Raw genomic sequence first — 27,231 nt, 5'->3', positions numbered from 1 at the left:
TATCATCTTGCCACTTTTCATAAGAGTCCTTCTGGAACTTTTATTGGGATTATGTTGGATCTTTTTTCAGTGACATCTTAGTGTTTTTCTCCTGTTACATGAATATAGTATGTCTCTCCATTTATGTAGTTTTCCTTTGATTTCTCTTAGCAGTATTTCATACTTTTCATTACAAATCTAGCATATATTTTGCTGAATTTATCTGTAAGTAGTTTATGTTTTCTGATGTCATGATAAATGAAATTTCAGGTGATTTAATGACTTTGTATTCTGTGATTTAGCTAAATTCTCTTAACCAGTTCAAGTAGCTTTTTTGTAGATTCTTGACAATTTTCTATCTTTACAATCATATCCTTACATACATAACCACTTCACTAATTTCTTTCAAGCCTATTGTTAATTTCTGTTTTAAAATTATAAATGGATGTAATTTCGCTCTTACTCTTTTTTTTTGAGAGATAGAAAGAGGTAATGTGTGTGCAAGTGGGGAGGGAGGGGCAGAGGGAGAGTGAGAGAATCTTAAGCAGGTTCCATGCTCAGTGCAGAGCCCAGCACAGGGCTTGATCTCATGACCCTGAGATCATGATCTTAGCTGAATCAAGAGTCAAGACACTTATCTGACTGAGCCACAGGTGTCCCTTAATTTCTCTTTTTTTTTTTAAATTTTTTAATAGATTTTATTTATTTATTTGAGAGAGAGAATGAGATAGAGAGCACGAGAGGGAAGAGAGTCAGAGGGAGAAGCAGACTCCCTGCTGAGCAGGGAGCCCGATGCGGGACTCAATCCCGGGACTCCAGGATCATGACCTGAGCTGAAGGCAGTCGCTTAACCAACTGAGCCACCCAGGCGCCCTAATTTCTCTTTTTTAATTGAAGTATAGTTGACATACAATATTATGTTAGTTTCAGGTGAACAACATAGTGATTCAGCATTTATATATGTTATGAAATGATCAGCACTGTAATTCTAGTTGCCATCTGTCAGCAATGTTTTATTACAATATTATTGATTATATTCCCTATGCTTTAGTATTCACAGTACTTTAGTTCCCTGTGACTTATTTATTTTATAATTGGAAGTTTATACCTCTTGATTGCTTTCACTTCACTCATCCACTCTACCTCCCTCCCCTCTGGCAACCACCAGTTTGTTCTCTGTATTTGAGTGTGTTTTTATTTTATTTTGTTATAGATTCTGCATATAAGTGAAATCATATGGTATTTATCTTTCTCTAAATTATTTCACTTTGCATAATGCCCTCTAAGTCCATCCGTATTGTCTCAAATGGTAAGATTTTATTCTTTTCTTATAGCTGAGTAATACACACACACACACACACACACACACACACACACACACAGAGCACATCTTCTGTCTATCTTCAATAGATAAATACATTTATCTATTGATGGGCTTTTAGGTTGTTTCCATATCTTGGCTATTGTAAATAATGGTGCACTTACCAAAGAAGTGCATCTATCTTTTTTTGAATTAGTGTTTTTAGTTTCTTTGGATAAATACCCAGAGTGGAATAGCGGGATTGTATGGTCGCTCTATTTGATCATTTTGAGGAACCTCCATACTGTTTTCCATAGTAGTCGTACCAGTTTTTATTCCCGTGTCAGTAGTGAACGAGGCTTCCCTTTTTTCCACATCTTCATCAACACTTGTTATTTCTTATCTTTTTGATACTAGCCATTCTGATTGGTGTGAGGTGATATCTCATTGTTGCTTTGATTTGCATTTCCCTTATGATGAGTGATGTTCAGCATTTTTTTCATGTGTCTCCTGGTTATTTGTTTGTCTTCTTCGAAAAATGTCTGTTCAGGTTCTCTGCCCATTTTGTAATCGGATTGTTTTTGTGTGTGTATGTTGAGTTGTGTGAGTTCTTTATATATTTTAGATATTAACCCCTTATCAGGTATATCATTTGCAAATATCTTCTCCCCTTCATTAGGTTGCCTATTCATTTTGTTGATGTCTTCCTTTGCTGTGCATAAGCTTTTTAGTTTGAGGTAGTCCCCGTTACTTATTTTTGCATTTTGTTGCCCTTCCTTGAGGATATAAATTCAAAAAGGTATTGCTAAGACTTATGTCCTACAGTTTGCTGCCTGTGGTTTCTTTTAGGAGTCTTAGGGTTTGAGATTTTACATTTAGGACTTCATTTTGAGTCTGTTTTTGTGCAGGGTATAAGAAAGTGGTTTAGTTCATTCTTTCTCATGTGCTATCCAGTTTTCCTGATAACATTTATTGAAGACTGCATCTTTTTCCCATTGTATATTCTTACATTCTTCATGGTAGATTAATTGACTGTATAAGTGTGGGTTTATTTCTGGGTTCTCACTTCTGTTCCACTGATCTCTGTATCTGGTTTTGTTTTGGGTTTTTTTTTTTTTTTTTTTTGTGCTAGTACCATACTGTTTTCATTAGCTTTGTAGCTATAAGCTTTGTAGTATAGTTTGAAATCTGGTGCTACTTCCAAATACCTCTAGCTTTGTTCTTTTTTCTCAAGATTGCTTTGGCTATCTGGGGTCTTTTGTGATTACATACAAATTTAGGATTCTTTGTTTTAGTTCTGTAGAAAATGCTGTTGGTATTTTGATAAATATTGCATTGAGTCTGTAGGTCACTTTGGGTAGTATGGACATTTTAACAATATTAATTCTTCCAGTCCATGAGCATGGTATATCTTTTCATATATTTGTATCATCTTCAGTTTTTTTCATCAAATATACAATAATGTATTCTTTTGCTCTGATTTGTTCTTTTTAAATATTTTCTATTGACTTTCTCACTCTGTTTATTCTTTTCCTGAGTTTGATGAACATCTTGATGGCCATTACTTTGAACTTTTTATCAGGTAGATTGCTTATCTCTGTTTGTTTAGTTCTTTTATTGAGGTTTTGTCTTGTTTTGTTTGGAACACATTCTTCTGTCTTCTCTTTTTGTCTCTTTGTGTTTGTTTTTATGTATTAGAATAGCTACTGCTCTTGGTCTTGAAGGAGTGGCTTTATGTAAAAGGCATCCTTTGGGATGCAGAAGTGCAGTCCCCGTTAGTCAACCAGAACCAGGCCCACCAGGGCTGTCTCTTGTGTGGGCTGCCTGTGTCTTCCTATTGTGGCTGGGCTGAGACTCTTGCAGGTATGCTGGTAGGCAGGGTTAGCCACCATTACCCCCAGGAGCCATCAACCTCAGGTGCCACTTTGGAGGTACACCAGTCCCAGCTGAGGCCACCTATCAAATGTGGTAGGGTGGGTGGGGAGGGAGCGAGTTGGTACTGGCCGAGACCACCTGCCAGGTATGGTGGTTGATGCTTACTTTCTTCAAATGCTTTTTAATGTATCTCTTTTGATAATCTAGAAAATCAGTCTTGCATTCCTAGAATAAGCCTTGCTTGGTCATGGTACATTACACTTTTTATATATTGTTGTATTTCTTTTTTTTTTTAAAGATTTATTTATTTGAGAGAGAGAATGAGCAGGAGGGGCAGAGGGAGAAGGAGAGATTCTCAAGCAGACTCTGCACCGAGTGCAGAGCCCAACACAGGACTAGATCCCATGACCATGAGATCACAACCCAAGCTGAAACCAAGAGCCAGGTGCCTAAATGATTGCACCAACCAGGGGCCTCTATTGTTGTATTTCTTTTGCTAATATTTCAACACTGTTTTTACCTCAGTGTTAAGTATGCATGTTCCATTGAAGATTTCTTATATATGTTCTGGTTTTGCTATCACAATAATACTGTTCTCATATAAAATGAGTAGGGAAGTGTTGTCACCTCCTCTGTCTTCTTAAAGAATATTTGTAGGATAGATATTATTTCATTCTTAAAAGTTTCATAGAGGGGCGCCTGGGTGGCTCAGTCATTAAGCGTCTGCCTTTGGCTCAGGTCATGATCCCAGGGTCCTGGGATTGAGCCCCGCATCGGGCTCCCTGCTCTGGAGGAAGCCTGCTTCTCCCTGTCCCACTCCCCCTGCTTGTGTTCCCCCTCTCGCTGTGTCTCTCTCTATCAAATAAATAAATAAAATCTTAAAAAAAAAAGTTTCATAGAATTCTCCAGTGAATCATGGGCGTGTAGTTTTCCGTTTTTTTTTGTTTGTTTTTTTTAACAGCTTCAATGTGTTTAATAAATGTATGGCTGTTTAGACTATCTGTTTCTCCTTAGATCTGTTTTGGTAAATTTTGTCTTTAATGCATTTGCCCATTTCATTTCAATAGCCAAATTTATTGGTGTATATTTGTTCATAATATTCTGTTTTTTTTTGTAGGCTTTGTTATGACATGTCACCTTTCATTTCTGTTGTTGATAATTTGTGTCTTATCTTTTTTCCTTGTTTAGTCTCTTTAGAGGTTTAGCAATTTTACTCTCATTTTCCGAAAATACCAGCTTTAGGTTTCATTAATTACTCTGTTTCACTTTTTTCCATTTCATTAATTTTCAGTCTTATCTCTATTTTATCCATCTTCTTTGGGTTTCATTTACTCTTCTTTTTCTAGCTAATTAAGGTAGATTTTAGATCTTGCTTTTTAAAAAATATATGCATTTAATGGTATAAATTTCCTTACTGTTTTAAGCACTGTGCTATATGAATTTTGATTTTTTTGTTTCAGTTTTACTGTGTTCAGAGTCTTCTCTAATTTAAAACCTAGAAATGCTGTATATTTGTTGATTTTTTTTCCTTTTATATATTCTGTTGTTTCTAGCTGCAGTATTCTATAAATTTTAATTAAGTTGTGCTGGTTGATTATATTTCAGGTCTCATATGTTTTACGGTGTTCTGTCTAATATTGAGAGAGCAATGTTGAGGTCTCCAAGTATAATTGTTGATTTGTTGTTTTCTCCTTGCAGTTCTCAGTTTTTTCTTCTTGTGTGTTAAAGCTCTGTTGTTAGGTATGTGTACTTGTAGGATTGTTGTCTTTCTAGTGGATTGATCCATTATCAATAAGTAACGTACCCTTTTATCTCTAATTTTCCTTCATCCGAAATCTTACCTACTTTATGTGATAATAATATACTCCATCTCTCTTTTCCAATGTTTTATTATGAAAAGTTCCAACATACAGCAAGGTGAACAGAATTTCACAGTGATTTCCCATACACTCACCTCCTTGAGTCTTCCATTAATGTGTTAGTATACTGGGTTTATTACATTTCTGTTTATCTACTAATCTCTCTATCAGTTATTACATTTCTTATGCATTTTAGTGTCAATTGTAGAATCATTTCACTTAACCCAAATGCTTTAGCATGCATATCTGTAAAAAAAAAATTTTTTTTTTAAGTAGGCTCTACACCCAGCACGGCGCCCAGTGTGGGGCTCAAACTCAAAACCATGAGATCGAGACCTGAGCCGAGATAAGAGTTGGACACTTAACCCGACTGAGCCACCCAGGCACCCCTAGCATGCCTGTTGTGAGCTGGAATTTGTAAAGATTTTTTTTTTTAGATTTTTATTTATTTATTTGAGAGAGAGAGAATGAGAAAGAGAGAAAGCACATGAGATGGGGGGAGGGTCAGAGGGAGAAGCAGACTCCCTGCCAAGCAGGGAGCCTGATGCAGGACTCGATCCAGGGACTCCAGGATCATGACCTGAGCTGAAGGCAGTCACTTAACCAACTGAGCCACCCAGGCGCCCCTGGAATTTTGTAAAGATTTACAAGCTTTCCTTTTTATGTAAAATTTACATTCAGTGAAATGTATTAATCTTAAGTGTTCATTTGTTTTCAACATACCATGGAATGCACAGATCTATCTTATATATTTTTGTGGTTTTCTTCAACTTGCCTTTTTTCCTTTTCCTTAATGTTTTGAAACTTTTACATGTTGTGTTTGCCCTTAACTGTGGTACAACTTATCTGTTGAATGGATATAGTACCGTCAGTCCTTTCTATCTCCACATCCTCTTTTGAGGGACGGTTAGGTTGTTTGAACATTTTTCACTAAATTGGAGTATCCTGTTACATATTAGAATGACTTCTGTTGTGCTTCTTTGGCTCCTTTTCTAAAAAAAATATTTACTTAGGTGCCCAGGTGGCTCGGTCGGTTAAGTGTCCGACTCTTGACCTCGGCTCAGGACATGATCTCAATGTTGTGAGATTGAGCCTCACATTGGGCTCTGTGCTGGGTGTGGAGCCTGCTTAAGATTCTCTCTCCCTCTCTTTCTCTCTCTTTTTCTGCCTGTCCTACCTCCCCCCCGCCAAAAATTATTTACAATTTAAGTGTTTTAAGTGCACAGTTCAATGAAGTGCATTCAGTGTTGTGCAGTCATCACCATTTGTTTTCATGAACTTACCATTATCCTAAACAGAAGACTGTACACATCTAAAAATAAACCCCATTCTTCCCAGCCCCTTTTAACCTCTCTTCTTTTTTCTGTCTCTAAGTATTTGTCTGTTCTCGGTACCTCATATAAATGGAATCATACAATATTTGTCCTTTTCTGTCCAGCTTATTTCATATGGCATAATGTTTTCAAGATTACTCCATTTTATATTAGCTATCAGAATTTCATTACTTTCTAAGGATGAATAATATATGGTATACATATATCATATTATATTTATCTGATTATATGTCAGTGGATACTTGGGTTTCTTCCACCTTTTGGCTGTTGTGAATAGTGCTGTTATAAACATGGATATACAGATATATCTCTTCAAGTTCCTACTTTCCATTCCATTGCGTATATACACAGAAGTGGAATTGCTGAACATAACATAATTCTGGATGTAATTTTTTGAGGAATTGCCATACCACTTTCCACAACAACTGCAGCATTCTGTGTTGCCACCAGCAATACATACAGGTTTTAATTTCTCCACATTTTCACCAAAAATTTTCTTTTCTTTCTTTCCTTATTTCTTTTATTTTCTGGGTTATTTTTATTTATTTATTTTTTGGGGGGTAATGGATGTGAAGTGATGTCTTATGGTTTTGATTTGTATTTTCTATATGACTAATCATGTTGAACATGTTTCTTCACATATTGGTCATTTGTATATTTTATTTGGAGAAATGTGTATTCAAGGTTTTTGAATGTTTTTATTTTTCTGTTTTTATTTTTTCTTTCTTTTCAAACTTTTATTTAAATTCTAGTTAACATAGAGTGCAATATTGGTTTCAGGAATAGAATTCAGTGATTTAGCACGTACATAGAAAACCCAGTCCTCATCATATCAAGTGCCCTCCTTAATACCCATCACCCTTCTAACTCATCCCCCACCCACCTCCATCCATCACCCCAGATGTTTGTACTCTATCTTTAAGAGTCTCTCTTTTTTTAAAGATAATATTTAATTATTTGAGAGAGAGAGAGAATGAGAGAGAGAGCATGAACAGGGGGAGGAGCAGTGAAAGAGGGAGAAGCAGACTCCCCGCTGAGCAAGGAGCCCAGTGCGGGGTTCAATCCCAGGACCCTGAGATCATGACCTGAGTCGAAGGCAGATGCTTAAGTGACTGAGCCACCCAGGCTCCCCTCTTTAGGAGTCTCTTATGGTTTGTTTCCCTCTCTCCTTTTTCTTTTATTTTCCCCTCCCATATATTCATCTGTTTTGTTTCTTAAATTCCACATATGTGTGAAATCATAATGCTGTTAGTCTTTCTCTGACTTATTGTGGTTAGCATAATACACTCTAGCTACATCACGTTGTTGCAAATGGCAACATTTTGTTCTTTCTGATAGCTGAGTAATATTCCATTGTGTGTGTGTGTATATATATATATGTACCACATCTTCTTTAGCCATTCATCAGTTGATGGACATTTGGGCTCTCTCCATAGTTTGGCTATTGTTGATAATGCTGCTGTAAACATCAGCGTGCATGTACCCCTTCGAATCTGTATTTTGTATCATTTGGGAAAATACCTAGTGCAATTACTGGATTGTACAGTAGTTCTATTTTTTACTTAAAAATTTTTTTTTTAATTTTATTTATTTATTTGAGAGAGAGTGAGAGAGAGAGAGCACACGAGAGGGGGGAGGGTCAGGAGGAGAAGCAGACTCCCCGCCGAGCAGGGAACCCGATTCAGGACTCGATCCTGGGACTCCAGGATCATGACCTGAGCCGAAGGCAGTTGCTTAACCAACTGAGCCACCCAGGTGCCCTAAAAATTTTTTAATAGACAACATTTTAGAAATAATTGCTTTATTGTTGATTATTTATAGAAAATTACAGAGAAAATTCACAAATTATAAATCAAGTAGATGACTCGAATATGCTTCACCTGACCTTGGGAATGTTTTGTCATTGTACAGATGGGGTTCTTTATTTAGGAAAAGTAATTTTATGATAAAAAATAGTTGCCTGTTAGTTGAGAACACTCTCCTTTTTTTTCTTCTTATGTTCAGTTAGCCACTGTATAGTACATAGTTTTTGATGTAGTGTTCAGTGATTCATTAGTTAAGTATAACACCCAGTGCTCATCACAGCATGTGCCCTCCTCAATACCCATCACCCTGTTACCCTGTCCTCTCCTCTGAAACCCCCAGATTGTTTCTCAGGGTCCATAGTCTCTTATGGTTCCTCTCCCTCTCTGATTTCTGCCCCCCTTGGATTTCCCTCCCTTCCCCTATGGTCCTCCGTGCTATTGCTTATGTTCCACATATGAGTGAAATCATATGATAATTGTCCTTCTCTGCTTGACTTATATCACTCAGCATAATCCCCTCCAGTTCCATCCATATCAGTGCAAATGGTATGTATTCATCACTTCTGATGGCTGAATAGTACTCCATGGTGTATATATACCACATCTTGTTTATCCATTCATCTGTTGAAGGGCATCTCGGCTCCTTCCACAGTTTGGCTATTGTGGACATTGCTGCTATGAACATTGGGGTGCACATGCCCCTTCTTTTCACTACATGTGTATCTCTGGGGTAAATACCTAGTAGTGCAATTGTTGGGTCATAGGGCAGCTCTATTTTTAACATCTTGAGAAACCTCCATACTGTTTTCCAGAGTGGTTGTACCAGCTTGCATTCCCACCACCAGTGTAAGACAGTTCCCTCTTTCTCCACATCCTCACCAACATTTGTTTTTTCCTGTCTTGTTAATTTTGGTGGTTCTTATTGGTGCAAGATGGTGTCTCATTGTGGTTTTCATTTGCACATAATTGTTAAATTTTAGTTCAGACATCTCACTTATATCTATTGATTAAGTCCCTTCCTGCTATTTCTTTTTGTTCTTTCTTTTTGGGTGAATTCCTCCAACTTGTCATTTTTGATACCAATGAAAAAAAGGAAAGTAATATAAAAAATGTTTTGTTTTATATTTATTTATTTTTTTATATGTTATGTTAATCACCATATATTGCATCATTAGTTTTTGATGTAGTGTTCCATGATAAAAGGCATCTGAATTGGCAAAGAAGTCAAACTCTCACTCTTTGTAGATAAGATTATACTTTATGTAGAAAACCCAAAGGACTCCACCCCAAAACTGCTAGAACTCATACAGGAATTCAGTAAAGTGGCAGGATATAAAATCAATGCACAGAAATCAGTGGCATTCCTATACACCAACAAGACAGAATAAAAATTTTTTTAAATTGAAAAATAAATGAAGCTCTATGTGTTTTGGTCTGCTTGTTAAGAGAATCTTGATTGGGAAAAGAAAGAAAAAATAATGAAGAATTAAAAAAATAAAATATAGAATTTGCCCTTTCTATATCCAGAAAACCCCAGAAACGAAAGCAAAGCAAAACCAAAAAAAGAAAGTGAAAGGAAGCTAGATCCTTTTTTCCCGTAGATCTGAAGCTTTCAGCACTCTATGATCAGTAGACTTGTCCGTGAGAGAGGTTTGTGTTGGTCTTCCTGGGGAGGGGCCTGCCTCTCTGGTTTTCTGTGGATTTGCCCTAGTGGAGATCCACTTCCAGGGTGCAGTGGGGCGGGGCTTGGTGTAGCAGCTCCGTTTGCCATTTGGTGGCACTGTTTAGCTCAGGTCATTATTGCTGGTGGGTGTGGAGTAAAAATAGCTTCTTTCCCTTTTCTCATCTGAGGAGTGGAAAATTTACGCCCACCACTCTTCATGAAACCCTTACAGATGCCCAAGGAGTCACCCCTTTTTGTCCCCAGCTTCTTCCAGATTCCCACCTTCGCTTTTTTTCGTGACTGAGCTGTCAGCCAGCAAGGTGGTGCAGGACTCTGGTGTTTTATCTCAGACATAGTTGTGTTTCAGAACCTCACACTTCAAAGACCCGCGCGGCGTGTTCCCATGCTAGTCCTTTGTGGGAGGGTCTCTGCACTGTAGGTAGGGCCAGCTTGTCCCAGAAAACAGTTGTGCAGTGGTGCTTGTGTTCTTTATATTTTCTGTATATTAATTCCTTATCATATATGTGCTTTGCAAATATTTCTCCCATTTTATGGATTACCTTTAACTGTATTGATGTGTCCTTTGCACAAGAGTTATAAAATTTGATGAAGTCCAGTTTATCTAATTTTCCTTTCATTGCCTGTGCTTTTGGTGTCATACTGAAGACATCACTGCCAAATCCTATGTTATGAAAATTTTTTTTCCTTTTGTCACATTGGACAATTATGTTAATGTGCTATTTAATTTAGTTTGCCAGAATTTTTTGTGGACTTTTGAATCTGTATTCATCTAGAATCTGTAGTTTTCTTATAGGTGATCAGTCTGGGTTTCAAATCAGGTTATTACTGGATTCATTGAGTGAATTGCAAAGTGTTCCCTCTTCTTCAGTTTCCTTGAAGAATTTGAGAAGGATTGATATTATTTTTTTTTAAAGATTTTATTTATTTATTTGACAGAGAGAGAGAGATAGCGAGAGCAGGAACACAAGCAGGGGGAGTGGGAGAAGGAGAAGCAGGCCCCCCCCCCCCCCCCCGCAGAGCAGGGAGCCCGACGCGGGGCTCGATCCCAGGACCCTGGGATCATGACCTGAGCCGAAGACAGACGCTTAACGACTGAGCCACCCAGGCACCCCGATATTAATTATTTTTGAAATGTTTGGTAGAATTCATCAGGGAAACTATCTAGTTGTGTTCTTTGTTGGAAGTTTTGATTACTGATTCAGTGTTCTTATTAGTTTAGTGGTCTGTGCAGTTTTTATTTTCCCTCATGAGTCTCCTCTGGTAGATTGTGTTTCTAGAAATTTTTCCATTTCATCTAGGTTATTTTATTGCTGTACAATCATTCATGGTATTTTTGATAATTATTTTTTCCATAAAATTGTGCTTCTAATGTCCCCACTTTTATTTCAGGTTATAGTAATTTCAGTCCACTCTTTTTGTCTTAGTCTAAGGTTTATGAATATTTTACTTTTTGAAGAACCAACTATTGATTATATTGATTTTCTTTTTTCCTAGTGTCCGTTTTATTTATATCTGTTCTAATCTTTATTATTTCCTAGCATTCAATAGTTTGGGTTTATTTGCTCTTCTTTTTCTACTTCTTTAAGTAGAGTTCTTGATTTGTGATATTATTTTCTTTTAATGTATGTGTTTAGTACCATTATTCCCCTTTTAGCACTTCTTTTGCTGAATTCCTTTAGTTTTAGCTTTCTGTGGTTTTGTTTTCCTTTTTCTGAAGGTTTTTTCTAATTTCTCTTGTGATTTCTTATTTGACCCATTTTTTTTAAGTGTGTCTTGTTTAATTTCCGCATATTTGCATTTTTTTCCAGTTTTCCTTCTGTTACTCATTTCCAGCTTCTTTCAATTTTGAGTAGAAAAGATACTTTTTATGATTTCAGTCCTTTAAAATTTTTAAGGCACACCACAACATGTGGTTTGTCCTTTAGAGTGTTTCACATATACTTGTGAAAATTTGTATCCTGCTATTGAGTGAATGTTACCTATATATCTGTTATGGTAAATTGTTTTATAGTATTGTTCACGTTTTCTATTTTCTTATTGATCTTTTTTGGCTTGTTTTATGCTTTATTGAAAGTTGGGTGTTGATGTCTCCAAACTGTTGTTATAGAATTCCTTTTAATTCTGTCAGTGTTTGTTTCATATATCTTGGGGCTCTATTGTTGGTACATTTATATTTATTAATGTTATATCTTCTTGATTAGTTGACTCTTATCAGTATACAGTATCTTTTTGCCAGGTGTCATATTTTCTTGGCTTAAGGTTCATTTATCTGATGTCTGTGTAGTCACCCCTGCTTTTTTAGGTATGGTTTTCATGAAATACCTTTTGTCATTCATTTGCAGCTTATTTGTGTCTTTTAATCTAAGTTGGGTCTTTTGTAGATAACCAGTATTTATATCGTCCTTTAATCCTTTTTCTCAATCTATGCCTTTTTTAAATTTAATTTTATTATGTTAATCACCATACATTATATCATTAGTTTTTTTCTTTTTTTTCATTTTTTTATTGTTAATCACTATACATTACATCATTAGTTTTTGATGTATTCCATGATTCATTTATTGCATATAACACCCAGTGCTCCATGCAGAACGTGCCCTTTTTTAATACCCATTACCAGGCTAACCCATCCTCCCACCCTCTCCCCTCTAGAACCCTTAGTTTGTTTTTCAGAGTCTATAGTTTCTCATGGTTCACCTCCCCCCTCCGATTTGCCCCCCTTCATTCTTCCCCTCCTGGTATCTTCTCTTTCTTTCTTTTTTTTTTTTTAAACATATAATGTAATATTTGCTTCAGAGGTACAGATCTGTGATTCAACAGTCTTGCACACTTCACAGCACTCACTATAGCACATACCCTCCCGTATGTCTTATCACCCAGCCACCCCATCCCTCCCACCCCCCCACCACTCCAGGAACCCTCAGTTTGTTTCCTGAGATTAAGAACTCCTCATATCAGTGAGGTCATATGATACATGTCTTTCTCTGATTGACTTATTTGGCTCAGCATAACACCCTCCAGTTCCATCCACGTCGTTGCAAACGGCAGGATCTCATTCCTTTTGATGGCTGCATAATATTCCATTATATATATATATTATATATATATATCCATTATATATACATAATATTCCATTATATATATATACATATATATATAATATATATATATATATATATATATACATATATATATATATACACACACACACATATACCACAGCTTCTTTATCCATTCATCTGTCGATGGACATCTTGGCTCTTCCCACAGTTGGGCTATTGTGGACATTGCTGCTATAAACATTGGGGTGCATATACCTCGGATCCCTACATTTGTGGCTTTGGGGTAAATACCCAGTAGTGCAATTGCTGGGTCATACAGTAGCTCTATTTTCAACTTTTTGAGGAACCTCCATACTGTTTTCCAGAGTGGCTGCACCAGCTTTCATTCTCACCAACAGTGTAGGAGGGTTCTGCTTTTTCTGCATCCTCTCCAACATCATTCGTTTCCTGACTTGTTAATTTTAGCCATTCTGACTGGTATCTCATTGAGGTTTTGATTTCGATTTCCCTGATGCTGAGTGATGTTGAGCACTTTTTCCTGTGTCTGTTGGCCGTTTGGATGTCTTCTCTGGAAAAATGTCTGTTCATGTCTTCTGCTCATTTCTTGATTGGATTATTTGTTCTTTGGGTGTTGAGTTTGATAAGTTCTTTATAGATTTTAGATCCTAGCCCTTTATCTGATAATGTCATTTGCAAATATCTTCTCCCATTCTGTTTTTTTTGTTGTTGTTTTGTTGACTGTTTCCTTTGCTGTGCAAAAGCTTTTTATCTTGATGAAGTCCCAGTTTCATTCTTCTGCATGTGGCTGTCCATTTTCCAATACCATTTGTTGAAGAGACTTTTTTCCATTGGACAATCTCTCCTGCTTTGTCGAAGTTTAGTTGACCATAGAGTTAAGGGTCCATTTCTGGGCTCTCTTTTCTGTTCCATTGATCTATGTGTCTGTTTTTGTGCCAGTATCATACTGTCTTGATGATGACAGCTTTGTTATAGAGCTTGAAGTCCAGAATAGTGATGCCACAGGCTTTGCTTTTCTTTTTCAACATTCCTCTGCCTATTTGGTGTCTTTTCTGGTTCCATACAAATTTTAGTATTACTTGTTCCATTTCCTTGAAAAAAGTTGATGGTATTTTAATAGGGATTGCAGTAAATATGTAGATTACTCTAGGTAGCATAGACATGTTTCACAATATTTGTTCTTCCAATCCATGAGCATGGATCGTTTTTCCATTTCTTTGTGTCTTCCTCAGTTTCTTTCATGAGTATTCTATAGTTTTCTGAGTACAGATTCTTTGCCTCTTTGGTTAGATTTATTCCTAGGTATCTTATGGTTTTGGGTGCAATTGTAAATGCGATCGACTCCTTAATTCCTCTTTCTTCTGTCTTGTTGGTGTATAGGAATGCCACTGATTTCTGTGCATTGATTTTATATCCTGCCACTTTATTGAATTCCTGTATGAGTTCTAGCAGTTTTGGGGTGGAGTCTTTTGGGTTTTCCACATAAAGTATCATGTCATCTGCAAAGAGTGAGAGTTTGACTTCTTCCTTGCCGATTCGGATGCCTTTTATTTCTTTTTGTTGTCTGATTGCTGTGTACTTCTAGTACTATGTTGAATAGCAGTGGTGATAGTGGATGTCCCTGCCGTGTTCCTGACCTTAGGGGTAAAGCTCTCAGTTTTTCCCCATTGAGTCTGATAATCGCTGTGGGTTTTTTATAGATGGCTTTTATGATATTGAGGTATGTAACCTCTGTCCCTACACTCTGAAGAGTTTTGATCAAGAAAGGATGCTGTCAAACGCTTTTTCTGCATCTATTGAGAAGATCATATGGTTTTTGTTCTTTCTTTTATTAATGTATTGAATCACATTGATTGATTTGTGGATGTTGAACCAACCTTGCAGTCCGGGAATAAATCCCACCTGGTCCTGGTGAATAATACTTTTAATGTACTGTTGGATCCTATTGGTTAGTATTTCGGTGAGAATTTTTGCATCCATGTTCATCAGGGATATTGGTCGGTAATTCTCCTTTTTGATGGGGTCTTTGTCTGGTTTTGGGATCAAGGTAATGCTGGCCTCATAAAATGAATTTGGGAGTTTTCCTTCCATTTCTATTTTTTGGAACAGTTTCAGAAGAATAGGTATTAATTCTTCTTTGTATGTTTGATAGAATTCCCTTGGGAAGCCATCTGGCCCTGGGCTCTTGTTTGTTGGCAGATTTTTTGATTATTGCTTCAATTTCCTTAGTGCTCAGGTTTTCTCTTTCTTCCTGGTGTGGTTTTGGTTGTTGATACATCTCTAGGAATGCCTCCATTTCTTCCAGATTATCTAATTTGCTGGCTTATAGTTGCTCATAATATGTTCTTATAAATGTTTGCATTTCTTTTGTTTTGGTTGTGATTTCTCCTCTTTCATTCATGATTTTATTTATTTGGGTCCTTTCTCTTCTCTTTTTGATATTTCTGGCCAGGGATTTATCAATCTCATTAATTCTTTCAAAGAACCAGCCCCTAGGTTCATTGATCTGTTCTGCTGTTCTTTTGGTTGCTATTTCATTGATTTCTGCTCTCATCTTTACTCTTTCTCTTCTCCTGCTGGGTTTACACTTTATTTGCTATTCTTTCTCCAGCTCCTTTAGGTGTAGGGTTAGGTTGTGTATTTGAGACCTTTCTTGTTTCTTGAGAAAGTCCTGTATTGGTACATACTTTCCTCATAGGACTGCCTTTGCTGCATCCCAAAGATTTTGAACAGTTGTGTTTACATTTTCATTTCTTTCCTTGAATTTTAAAAATTTTTTAATTTCCTGGTTGACCCATTCATTCTTTTTTTTAAAATTCTTTGAGTTCTCTTTTTTTAAAATTTTATTTTATTATGTAATGTTAATCACCATACATTACATCATTAGTTTTTGATGTAGTGTTCCATGATTCATTGTTTGGGTATAACACCCAGTGCTCCATTTAATACGTGCCCCCTTTAATATCCATCACCAGGCTAACCCATTCCTCCACCCTCTTCCCCTCTAGAACCCTCAGTTTATTTTTCAGAGTCCATAGTCTCGCATGATTCGTCTCCCGCTCTGATTTATTAGTAGGATGCTCCTTAGCCTCCATGTATTTGAGTTCTTTCCAACTTTCCTTTTATGATTATGTTCTAGTTTCAAAACATTGTGCTCTGAAAATACGCAGGGAATGATCCCAATCTTTTGGTACTGGTTGTGACCTGATTTGTGACCTAGGATGTGATCTATTCTGGAGAATGTTCCATGGGCACTACAGAAGAATGTGTATTCTTTTGCTTTGGGATGGAATGTTCTGAACGTATCTGTGTAGTCCATCTGGTCCAGTGTGTCTTTTAAAGTCTTTATTTCCTTGTTGATCTTTTGCTTAGATGATCTGTCCAGTTCAGTGAGGGGTGTGTTAAACTCCCCTACTACTATTGTATCATTATCGATATGTTCCTTTGATTTTGTTATTAATTGGCTTATGTAATGGGCTGCTCCCATGTTAAGGGCATAGATATTTACAATTGTTGGATCTTCTTGTTGGATAGACCCTTTAAGTAGGATATAGTGCTCTTCCTTATCTCTTATAGTTGTCTTTGTTTTAATATCTAAGTTGTCTGTTACAGGGATTGCCACCCCAGCTTTCTTTTGGTGTCCATTTGCATGGTAAATGGTTTTCCACCCCCTCACTTTCAATCTGGAGATTTCAGTGGGTCAAAAATGAGTCTCTTGCAGGCAGCATATCGATGGGTCTTGTTTTTTTATCCAGTCTGATACCCTGTATCTTTTGATTCGGGTATTTAGCCCATTTACATTCAGGGTAACTATTGAAAGATATGAATTTAGTGCCATTGTTTTGCCTGTAAGGTGACTGTTACTGTATATTGTCTCTGTTCCTTTCTGGTCTATGTTACTTTTAGACTCTCTCTTTGCTTAGAGGTCCCCTTTCAGTATTTCTTGTAGGGCTGGTTTCATGTTTGCAAATTCTTGTAGTTTTTCTTTGTCCTGAAGGCTTTTTCTCTCTCCTTCTATTTTCAGTCACAGCCTAGCTGTATGTAGTATTCTTGGCTGCATATTTTTCTCATTTAGTGCTCTGAATATATCATGTCAGTCCTTTCTGGCCTCCCAGGTCTCTGTGGATAGGTCTGTTGCCAATCTAATGTTTGTATCATTGTAGGTTACCGACCTCTTGTCCCTAGCTGCTTTCAGGATTTTCTGTTTGTCTCTGAGACTTGTACATTTTACTATTAGATGTCGGGGTGTTGACCTGTTTTTATTGATTTTGAGGGTGTTCTCTGTGCCTCCTGGATTTTGATGTCTGTTTACTTCCCCAAATTAGGGAAGTTCTCTGCTGTAGTTTGCTCCAGTATACCTTCTGCCCTCTCTCTCTTTCTTCTTCTTTTGGGAAACAATTATTCTAATATTGTTTTGTCTTAGGGTATCACTTATCTCTCGAATTCTGCCCTCATGATCCAGTAGTTGTTTTATGTCCCTTTTTCTCAGCTTCTTTATTCTCCATTATTTGGTCTTCTATATCACTAATTCTCTCTTCTCCCTTATTTATCCTAGCAGTTACACCCTCCAGTTCTGATTGCACATCATTAATAGCCTTTTTGATTTACACTTGGTTAGACTTTAGTTCTTTTATTTCTCCAGAAGGGTTTTCTCTAGTATCTTCCATGCTTTTTTCAAGCCCAGGTATTATGTTTATAATCATCATTCTGAACTCTTAATTCTGACATCATACTAATGTCCATATTGATTAGGTCTCTGGCAGTCGCTACTGCCTCTTGTTCTTTTTTTTTTTCAGGTGAGTTTTTCCGTCTTGTCATTTTGTCCGCAGGAGAATAGGTGAATGAGAGAACAAAATGCTAACAGGGTAACAGTGACCCCAGAAAAATATACACTAAACAAATCATAAGAGACCTGAAACCAGTGGAAAAGAAAGGGAAGGAAAGAAAACAAAAAAAAAAGAATATCATCACATCTGTTCAGGCTGGTGAATAGATCACTGCCACACACTAGATTTTGGGTGTATTTTGGTCTGTTAGCAGAAACTGTCTACCAAAATTTTAGAGAAAGAATATTTATATATGTATAAAAATAAGGGTAAATGAGATGGAATGGAATATGAATGTAAAGATGAAAATTATAAAAGATTTTATTAAAGGAATTGATAAGAACTTGGTTGAAAAAAGAAAGAAGAGAAATTTAAAAAACAAAAAAGGGAGAGAATGTGATTAGGCAGGAGACTAGAACAAAGCCATACACTAGAGATTTCAGGTAAATTTTGGTCTGTTAGAAGAAAGTGTATCCCAAAATGTGAAAGAGGGAACAGCTTATATATATACCAAGAATAAGGTTAACTACGATGAAAGGATAGAATATGACTGTAAAAATGAAAAGTAAAAAAGATTTTTAAAAAATGGATTGATAAGATGTTGGTTGAAACAGTGAAAAAGAAAAATTCGAAAAAAAAAGAAAAAAATTAACTTTGAAAGACTTAAGGAATCATGAGGGAGAAAGCCATGAATTCTATGTGCAGTATTCCCCTAGTGCTGGAGTTCTGCCATTCTCATTGATCGGTAAACTTGGTTGTGGCTGGCTGTTCTTGCTGATCTGGGTGAGGGGCCTGTTGTAGTGGTTCTCAAATGTCTTTGCCAGAGGCAGAGTTTCACTGCCCTTGTCTTGGGGCTCGGCTAAGTCATCTGCTCGTGGTTGCTCTCAGGAGCTTTTGTTCCGTGGAAGCTTTCCGTACAGCTTTGGAGGATGAGACTGACAATGGCAGCCTCCCAATCTCTGACCCGGAGGAGCCGAGAACTCGGGGCCCCACTCCTCAGTGTGCCCTCAGAGAAAAGCAGTCAGTCACTCCTGTATCCCCCGTCTCCGGCCGCACTCCGTGCTCCCCTGGCCTGTGACTGAGCATTTCTATCTCTAGCACACGACCCCGTGTGGAGTCTCTAAACCCAGCAGACTCCTGCAGTGCGCTCCTGTGTTGCTCCTCCTTGGGGAGGAAGGGGAGTCTCCCCAGATCTGCGGCTTGTTGGGTCCCTGCTAGAAGATCAGTGGCCTGACTGTGCCACGGATCAGTTTACAGCATCCTTTAGCTGAGAGCCCACTCCTCGGCTCTGTCTCTGCGGCCGGCTTCCCTGCTCCAATATCTGGGAGCTCTGCCTCTGCAGCCGGCTTCCCTGATCCAATATCTGGGAGCTCTGCTGTACTCAGGCACCCTTGTTCTTTCTGTGACTCCAAGGGTCCTGAGACCACACTGTCTCAGCAAGGGTTCCACCCTCTGCTTAGCCACTGGAGTGACGCCCCTCAGTGGAGTCAACTTCTAAAAGTTTTGATTTTGTGCTCCGCTGCTCTATCACTTGACAGTAGCGGCTGACAGAGGCTCCCCCCCCCGCCATCTATCTTCCTAAATACTGCCTCGAATTCACTTCTCTGCACATCCTACCTTCCAGAAAGTGGTCGCTTTTCTGTTCAGAGTTGCTGCTATTATTTTCTTCCATGGCCTGTTGAGTTCAAAGGTGTTCAGAATGGTTTGATCCCTATCTAGCTGAATTCCTGGGACCAGACAAAATTTAGCTCTCCTAGTCCTCTACCATCTTGCTCCTCCCTCTCAATCTGTTCCTTTTAATTGAGAGTTTAATCCATTTGTGTTTTAAGTAAGTACTGATGAGTAAGTAACTTGCCATTTTGATACTTTTTGTTTGTCTTAATGCTTTTTTTCATTTTCTCCATTGCTACCTTTTTTAAAAAAGATTTTATTTATTTATTTGACAGAGAGAGACAGTGAGAGAGGGAACACAAGTGGGGGAGGAGCCCAATATGGGGTCGATTCGAGGACCTGAGCCGAAGGCAGACACCTAATGACTGAGCCACCCAGGCCCCCCTGCTTCTTTTTTTGTTTAGTTGACTTTTTTTAAGTGGGACACGTTTTAATTCCCATCTCATTTTTGTGCATAATCATTAGATATTTTCTTTGGGGTTATCATGGTATAAAATATAACATCCTAATGTCATAATGATGTAGTTTGATTTGATATCAACTTAATTGAATCATATACAAAAGTGTAGGTTTCTAAAGCTTCATTCCCCCTGTATATTATTCATGTCACAAATTACATTTCTATACACTTTATGCCCAGTAACATATATTTTTAATTATATTTTAATGCTTTTGTCTTTTAAATGCATAGAGAGCAAACATAGAGTTGCATACCAAAATTATAATAATAGTGGGTTTTATATTAGCCCCATATATGTCTTGTCCATAGATATTTATTTCTTCATACATCTTTGAGTTACTGTATAGCATCCTTTCATTTTAACTTGAACACCTTCCTTTAGCATTTCTTGTCTAGTTGTAATGAACTCCCTCATTTTAGGAGTGTTTCAATTTCTCTCTCTTTTTTCAAGGATATTTTGTTTGCTATGATTTTCTCAGCTGACAGTTATTTTATTTGAACACTTTAAAATATATTATCTGGGTGCTTGGGTGGCACAGTTGGTTAAACATCTGACTCTTGGTTTCGGCTCAGGTCATGATCTCCAGGTCCTGAAATCAAGTCCCATGTTGGTCTCTGTGCTCTGCATACAGTTTGTTTAAGACTTTCCCTCCCTCTGCCCCTCCTCCTTGCACTTGCTCACTCTCACTCACTCTAAAAAATAAATAAGTAAATCTTAAAAAAGTATTATCACACTATCTTCTGGCCTCTTAAGTTTCTGACGAGAAGTCAGTCGATAATGTTATTGATGATCCCTGTATCTGACAGGTTCTCTCTAGCTATTTTCAAGATTCTCTTTGTTTTTGGCCTTCAGTGCTTTGATTATAATGTGCTGAGTCTGGGTCTCTTTTAGTTTATCTCAGTTCTAGTTTGTTGCATTCCTTGGATTAGTAGGTTCTGGTCATTACTCACTTTTGTGGAGTTTTGGGCCAGTATTTCCTCAAATAATCTTTCAGCTCCTTTCTCATTCTCTTCTTTGACTCTCATAATGTATATGTTGGTCCAGTTGATTGTGTCCCACAAGTCCCTTAGTGTTTCATTTTTCTTTATTCTTTTTTCTTTCTGCTCCGTAGGTTTGTAATTTCAGTTGTCACCTTCATGTTTGTCAATTATTCTGTATGCTCATACTGTTGTTAAATCCCTTTTGTATTTTTATTTCTTTTTTTATTTAAGTATAGTTAACACACAGTGTTTTAGTTATTTCAGGTGTACAGTGTAGTGATTCAACAACTTTACATTATAATATGCCCAACATCACTGATCATCAGGGAAATGTACATCAAAGCTACATTGAAATACCACCTCACACCTGTCAGAATGGCTAAAATGAAAAACCCAAGAATCAAAGTGTTGGCAAGGCTGTGGAGAAAAATGAACCCCCTTGTACTGTTGGTAGGAATGGAAATTGGTGAAGCCATTTTGGAAAACAGTATGGAAGTTCCTCAAAAAATTAAAAATGGTACTACCCTGTGATCCAGGAATCACACTACTGGGTATTTACCCCCAAAATATAAAAGCACTAATTCAGAGGGATACATGCACCACTGTGTTTGTTGCAGCATTATTTGCAGTAGCCAAACTATGGAAGCAGCTCAAGTGTCCATTGATAGCTGAATGGATAAGAAAAAGTGTTACATAAATGCATGGAATATTATTTAGCCATAAAAAGAATGCAATCTTGCCATTTGCAACGGCATGGCTAGAGATAGAGAGTATAATGCTGATCAAAATAAGTCAGCTGGAGAAAGACAAATACCATATGATCTCACTCATATGTCAAATTTAAGAAACAAAAGAAATGAGTAAAGGAAAAAAAGAGAGACAAACCAAGAAACAGACTCTTAATTATAGAGAACAAACTGATGGTTACCAGAGGGGAGGTGGGCAGGGGTGTGGGGGGAATACAGGATGAGGAATAAGGAGTACACTTATGATGGTGAAAAAAAAAAGGAAATGATAAAAAAGATAAATTATCTCTTCCTACATTTAGGACGAAGATTCACTAATCCTCAATCCAAAGACAGCACTTAATAACAAAAATATCATGCAAATCACTAATGAACATATGGTTCCAAAGTCTTAATTATAGCGATATATATTATTTTTCTAGTGATGTGTTAAAATATTATCAAAAACAGCCTCTTAAGACAATATTATTATGTCACAGTCCTATAAGTCAGAAATTTCAGAGTGGCTTAACTGAGTATGGCTCTACTGGGTTACCTGCTCAGTGTCTCACTGAGTGGATATTAAGGTTTTAGCCAGAGCTCAGATTTTCATATAAGACTTTCTGTCCTTTTTAATCTCCCTTTTGGTCAGAATTCAGTTTTTTGTAATTGTAGCATTGAGATCCTTAGCTCCTAGACATTTCTCCACAACATGGCTTCAAGACTAGTAAGAGAACGTTTCTTATACTTCTGAAGGGCTCATCTTGATTAGGTCTGGCCCACCTAGGAGAATCCTTTTTGATTAAATCAGACCCATCATAATTACAGATCTCAACCACCCTCAAAGGCATTGTACTGTACAGGATATTTATACCAGAGGATGGGATCTTAGGGACCATTTTTATGATTCTGCCTGCTACATCTTGCAAAAAGGACAAGACATTCAGGAAATTCTCCATTTTGATTAATGGATTTGCCCCATTGATATGAAGCTTGTACACATCCAAGCTAGCATACAATAAAAATTTAGCGAATATATATAGTCTATGTCAGTTACTTTGCATACATTGTCTTAATCTCCACAACAACCCCATGAAGGCTGTTTATAATCCTTCCCAGTTTGTAGGTAAAAAAACTGAAACTAGGAGGGTTTAAGTAACTTGTTAAAATGGAGTTTGGGTCTAAATGGCCCATGGTATTTATACTCCACCATGGTGTCACCTAGTATTAATCTTGATTTGTCTATCATTTACACTTTTATGTAAGTGCAGTATCTATTCAGGTAATTTATCACAGATTTGTGACTTATAATTTTTTTACATTCAATAATGATAATGTAGTTATGGTTTAAAAAAGAGAGTGTCCTTTTAAAGAGACATTTAAAAACATTTACAGATGAAATTCCGTGCTTTCTCACGTTTGCTTCAAAATCATTTGTGGGATCTTTGGGGTTGGAGAATGAGTAGGAGGCTGTCAGTGAAAAAAAAACTGGCCAGAAGTTGATAATATTTGAAGCTGGATAATGGGGAACAGGGTTTATTATGCTATTCTACTTTTTTTTTACATTTGAAAATTTCCATGGTGAATATTAAGTCATCCATAGTTACAGTTCTAAATAAGAAAGTACTGGGTAAATGTATTTCTTAAATATCATAATGTCTGTATTTTTAAAATCATGAATCTTATAAAAAACAAAATCATGAATCTTTATTGGTTTCATGGAGTCATAAAAGTGTTTGTTTATACAAGCATTTCCTTTATTAAAGTAGTACTGTGTAGTGATTAAGAGTGAGGACTCTAGTGTCTGACCCTCTGGGTATCTTAGTGCTGTAATACTTAATAGTTGTATGACTTTGTGTAAGTTATTTAACTTCTGTGTCCTTCACTTCTTTTTATTTGTAAAATGGGAATATTTGTACCTACCTTATGCAGTTCTTGGGTGTAGTATGTGATGGATAGATATTGGGATAAGACAGCAAAAAATGCATACACATGCGTGTATTCATTTGTATATATAAGTTTTTTCTTAAATAGGAAACTTGAGATAATTGTTTCCCTTTTGCATTAGAGGATATTTTATGTTTTTGTAATGTTTTTTGAGCCTATGGTTCTCAAACCAATGTTTTGAAAAGGTTTTCCCTTTCACAACACATATTTATACTGTTTTGCAGTGGGAGTCTTTTTGGCATTTTGGGTGGAACAATTCTTGTTTGGGACTTTTACGTTATTGAACATCTGTATTTACTTTCCCCTCTGCCTACATTAAATACTAGTCCTGACCAGTCTTTGTGACAACCTTAAATGCCTTTGCACATTTTCAGATGTCTTCTAGAAGAATAGAACCATCCTTGTTTGGGAGCCATCGGTCTATTAAAATTTGTAGGTTGCTACTATAGTTTATTTTAGAACACTGGTTTTCTCACAGCTCTACCTACCATGTGTGTTGAGATATATTGGGTGAGAACTGATGAGCTTAATTACTGATATTTCCACAGTAGTTCAAAGTCTTATACAAGTATTAATTTTGGAAAACATGTGTTAACCTGTGATCTGTCCTGATCTTAATTGAACCAAAATATTGGATGTGTGGTGTGTAAGTAGATGTCTCTATATTTTGGAAAATTTCCCTTAGTAATACTAATACTCCACCATTGCTTGAAAGATTGCTATGAGTTAGCTAACTGTAATTCCCTTTCTTGTAGGTGATAGAAATTGAAGATGCTTCACCCACCAAATGTCCAATAACAACCAAGTTGGTTTTAGATGAAGATGAAGAAACCAAAGAACCTTTAGTCCAGGTTCATAGAAATATGGTTATCAAATTGAAACCACATCAAGTAGATGGTAAGAAACAATTATATGATTAAAGCATTTTTTTTAAGTAGGCTCCTTGCCCAGCACAGAGCTCAGTGTGGGGCTTGAACTCATGACCCTGAGATCAAGACCAGAGCCTAAATCAAGAGTTGGATGCCTAACCAGCTGAGCCAGGTGCCCCATGATTAAAGCATTTTTAATTACATTTTACCAGTATTTGGTGTCTCCTGTGTGCCTCGCATTCTGCTAAGCACTAGAGGCACGTTGGTGAGAAAAACAAATGTGAACCCAGCCCCCTATGGAGCTCATAAATAAATGAGAAACAATTGAATGATTGCCAAAAAAAAAATTGTTATAGGAGGGGAAATAAGTGCCACATATAAATGGGTATATATAGCAAGTGGATTTCGTATAGTCTGCAATGGTTGGGTTAAGGGCAGCTGCAGGGTAGGGAGAGATAACCACCGTTAGCTAAAAGTCTTTAGGAAATGCTATTTCAACATTTTTTCACGTATGTTTGTTAATAATATTCTGACATTGGTATTTTGAAAGATACCAAATTATCCGTGTTCTCTGTTTTGTTAAAGTGGAAACAGTAAGTCAGTTTTGAGTGTGTATGTGAATGAATTCATAAGGGAAGTTCTACAGTTCTACTCCTTGGGTAGTGAGCCCCCTTTCTTGTTTAGTCTTTGCTATTGAATAAAAGGAGAAATGATAAATTATCTCCTGGGTAGTTTTCCTAATCAACTCAATAAACCTTAATATGTGACAGGAATCGATAAATTAGATAAAATTTTAGATAACATTTCCATAGTAGAGTATTCATATGTTTCTTCGGATTGTCCCAGGGAATGAAGGTTTGCTATGCTAGAATAGATGAATGAAGGAAAGTCGCCCTGTTGTATGCTTCAGTTTACTATCTGTTTTTTTTTTTTTCTAATTAACCTTAGTGAGGGTGGGGGGATTTCATATATAATTATGAGATTCTTTATCTCATTTTAAAATTCTGTTTCTTAGAAGTTTTAGTTATGTTTTTGATGTGTGTATGAAGGAAGATTTTTAACTTGGATCTTTAAATTTAATTTAATGAAGCTATCATTTTTAGGTGTTCAGTTTATGTGGGATTGCTGCTGTGAATCTGTAAAAAAAACAAAGAAATCTCCAGGTTCAGGATGCATTCTAGCACACTGCATGGGCCTTGGTAAGACTTTACAGGTAAGAACATGAAGGTATTCTGTTCTTGTGCATTCATGATTTCAAGATTATATATTGGATTCTATTCTGTGTCCCAGGCTGAGTTACAGGGTCTGGAGATATAGCAGCCAGTAAACAAGAATAACAAGATACCTCTCTCAGGAAGCTTATATTGTAGTGCAGTTGAGAGATTTTAATCAAATAAGAAATATGTACTTTCAGGTAGTAAGTGTTACTTACTATTTACAGAGAGAATAGAGAGGGAATGCAACTTTAAGGAGTTGATGTATGAGCAGAGATCCTAATGAAGGAATGGGGTTACAAGGCATAGTCAGTAAAAACTGCAAAGATTCTGAGGTGGAAATGAACTTCCTTACAATTTTTAATCGTCTGTGATCCTATAGTAATGAGAATGTAAAATATTTTTCATTATTAAAATACTGAATTTCTGATTGGCAGGACGTGTAGCAGAGATGACAGTGAATATATACGTAATATAATTTTTTAAATATATAATATTAAGCCATGAGATAATTATAGACTGAATCAGAACACTTTATTTTTTATTTTTTAACCATTTTAACCAATTTTCTTGGCTTTTAAGGTTCTTTTTTTGTTCTCAGATTTTACTGAAATTCAAGTTACTTAACATATGGTGTAGTATTGGTTTTAGGAGTAGAATTTAGTGATTCATCACTTACGTATAACACCCTGTGCTCATCACAATGAGTGCCCTCCTTAATGGCCATCACCCATTTAGTCCATCTTCCAACCCTACCCCACCTCCCTTCCAACAACCCTCTGTAGGTAACTCTGTTGTGGTTTGCCTCCCTCTCAGACTTTATCCTTTCTCTTTTCCTTCCCTTCCACTATGTTCATCTATTTTGCTTCTTAAATTCCACATGAGTGAAGTCATTTGATATTTGTCTTTCTCTGACTGGCTTATTTCACTCTAGTTCCATCCATGTCCTTGCTTGTGGCAACATTTCATTCTTTTGATGGCAGAGTAATATTCTATTGTATATATTTACCATATCTTAATTATCCATTCATCAGTTAATGGACATTTGGGCTCTTTCCATAATTTGGGTATTGTTAGTGTTGCTAATAAACATAGGGGTGTGTGTGCCCCTTCAAACAGTAGTTTTGTTATCCATTGGATAAATACCTAGTACAATTGCTGGGTCATAGGGTAGTTCTATTTTTAACTTTTTGAGGAACCTCCATACTGTTGTCCAGAGTGGCTGCACCAGTTTGCATTCCCACCAACGGTGTAAGAGCATTCCCCTTTCTCCGCATCCTCACCAACATCTGTTGTTTCCTGATTGTTAATTTTCTCCATTCTGACCTGTGTGAGGTGGTGTCTCATTGTGGTTTTGATTTGTATTTCCCTGATGATAAATGATGAGCGTTTTTTCATGTCTTCTTTGGAGAAATCTCCGTTCATGTCTTCTCACCATTTCTTAACTGGATTATTTGTTTTTTGGGTGTTCAGGTTGATAAGGTTTTTATAGATATTGGATGCTAGACCTTTATCTGATATGTCATTTGCAAGTGTCTTCTCCCATTTGGTAGGTTGCCTTTTAGTTCTGTTGTTTCCTTCACCATGCAGAAACTTTTTATCTTGATGAAGTCACAGTAGTT

The 27,231-nt window shown here is 36.8% G+C and overlaps 1 protein-coding gene across 9 annotated transcripts in view; it reads left to right on the top strand.

The window, feature by feature from the left end:
• Window positions 1-27,231, top strand: part of ATRX (ATRX chromatin remodeler) — a 297,464-nt gene that overhangs the window by 151,340 nt on the left and 118,893 nt on the right. For all 9 annotated transcript variants that reach the window (XM_025883129.2, XM_073880898.1, XM_073880897.1 and 6 more), the window contains 2 exons: window positions 24,282-24,423; window positions 25,499-25,608. In XM_025883129.2, coding sequence (XP_025738914.1) covers window positions 24,282-24,423; window positions 25,499-25,608 — 252 coding nt within the window. The remainder of the gene's footprint in view (window positions 1-24,281; window positions 24,424-25,498; window positions 25,609-27,231) is intronic.

Source organism: Callorhinus ursinus, unplaced genomic scaffold, assembly GCF_003265705.2.
Source record: "Callorhinus ursinus isolate GAN/ISIS: 27379988/994484 unplaced genomic scaffold, GSC_fseal_2.0 scaffold40, whole genome shotgun sequence".
NCBI lineage: Eukaryota > Metazoa > Chordata > Mammalia > Carnivora > Otariidae > Callorhinus > Callorhinus ursinus.
Note: the sequence above shows the minus strand (reverse complement) of the source record. Positions and strands in the feature narration are given on the sequence as shown.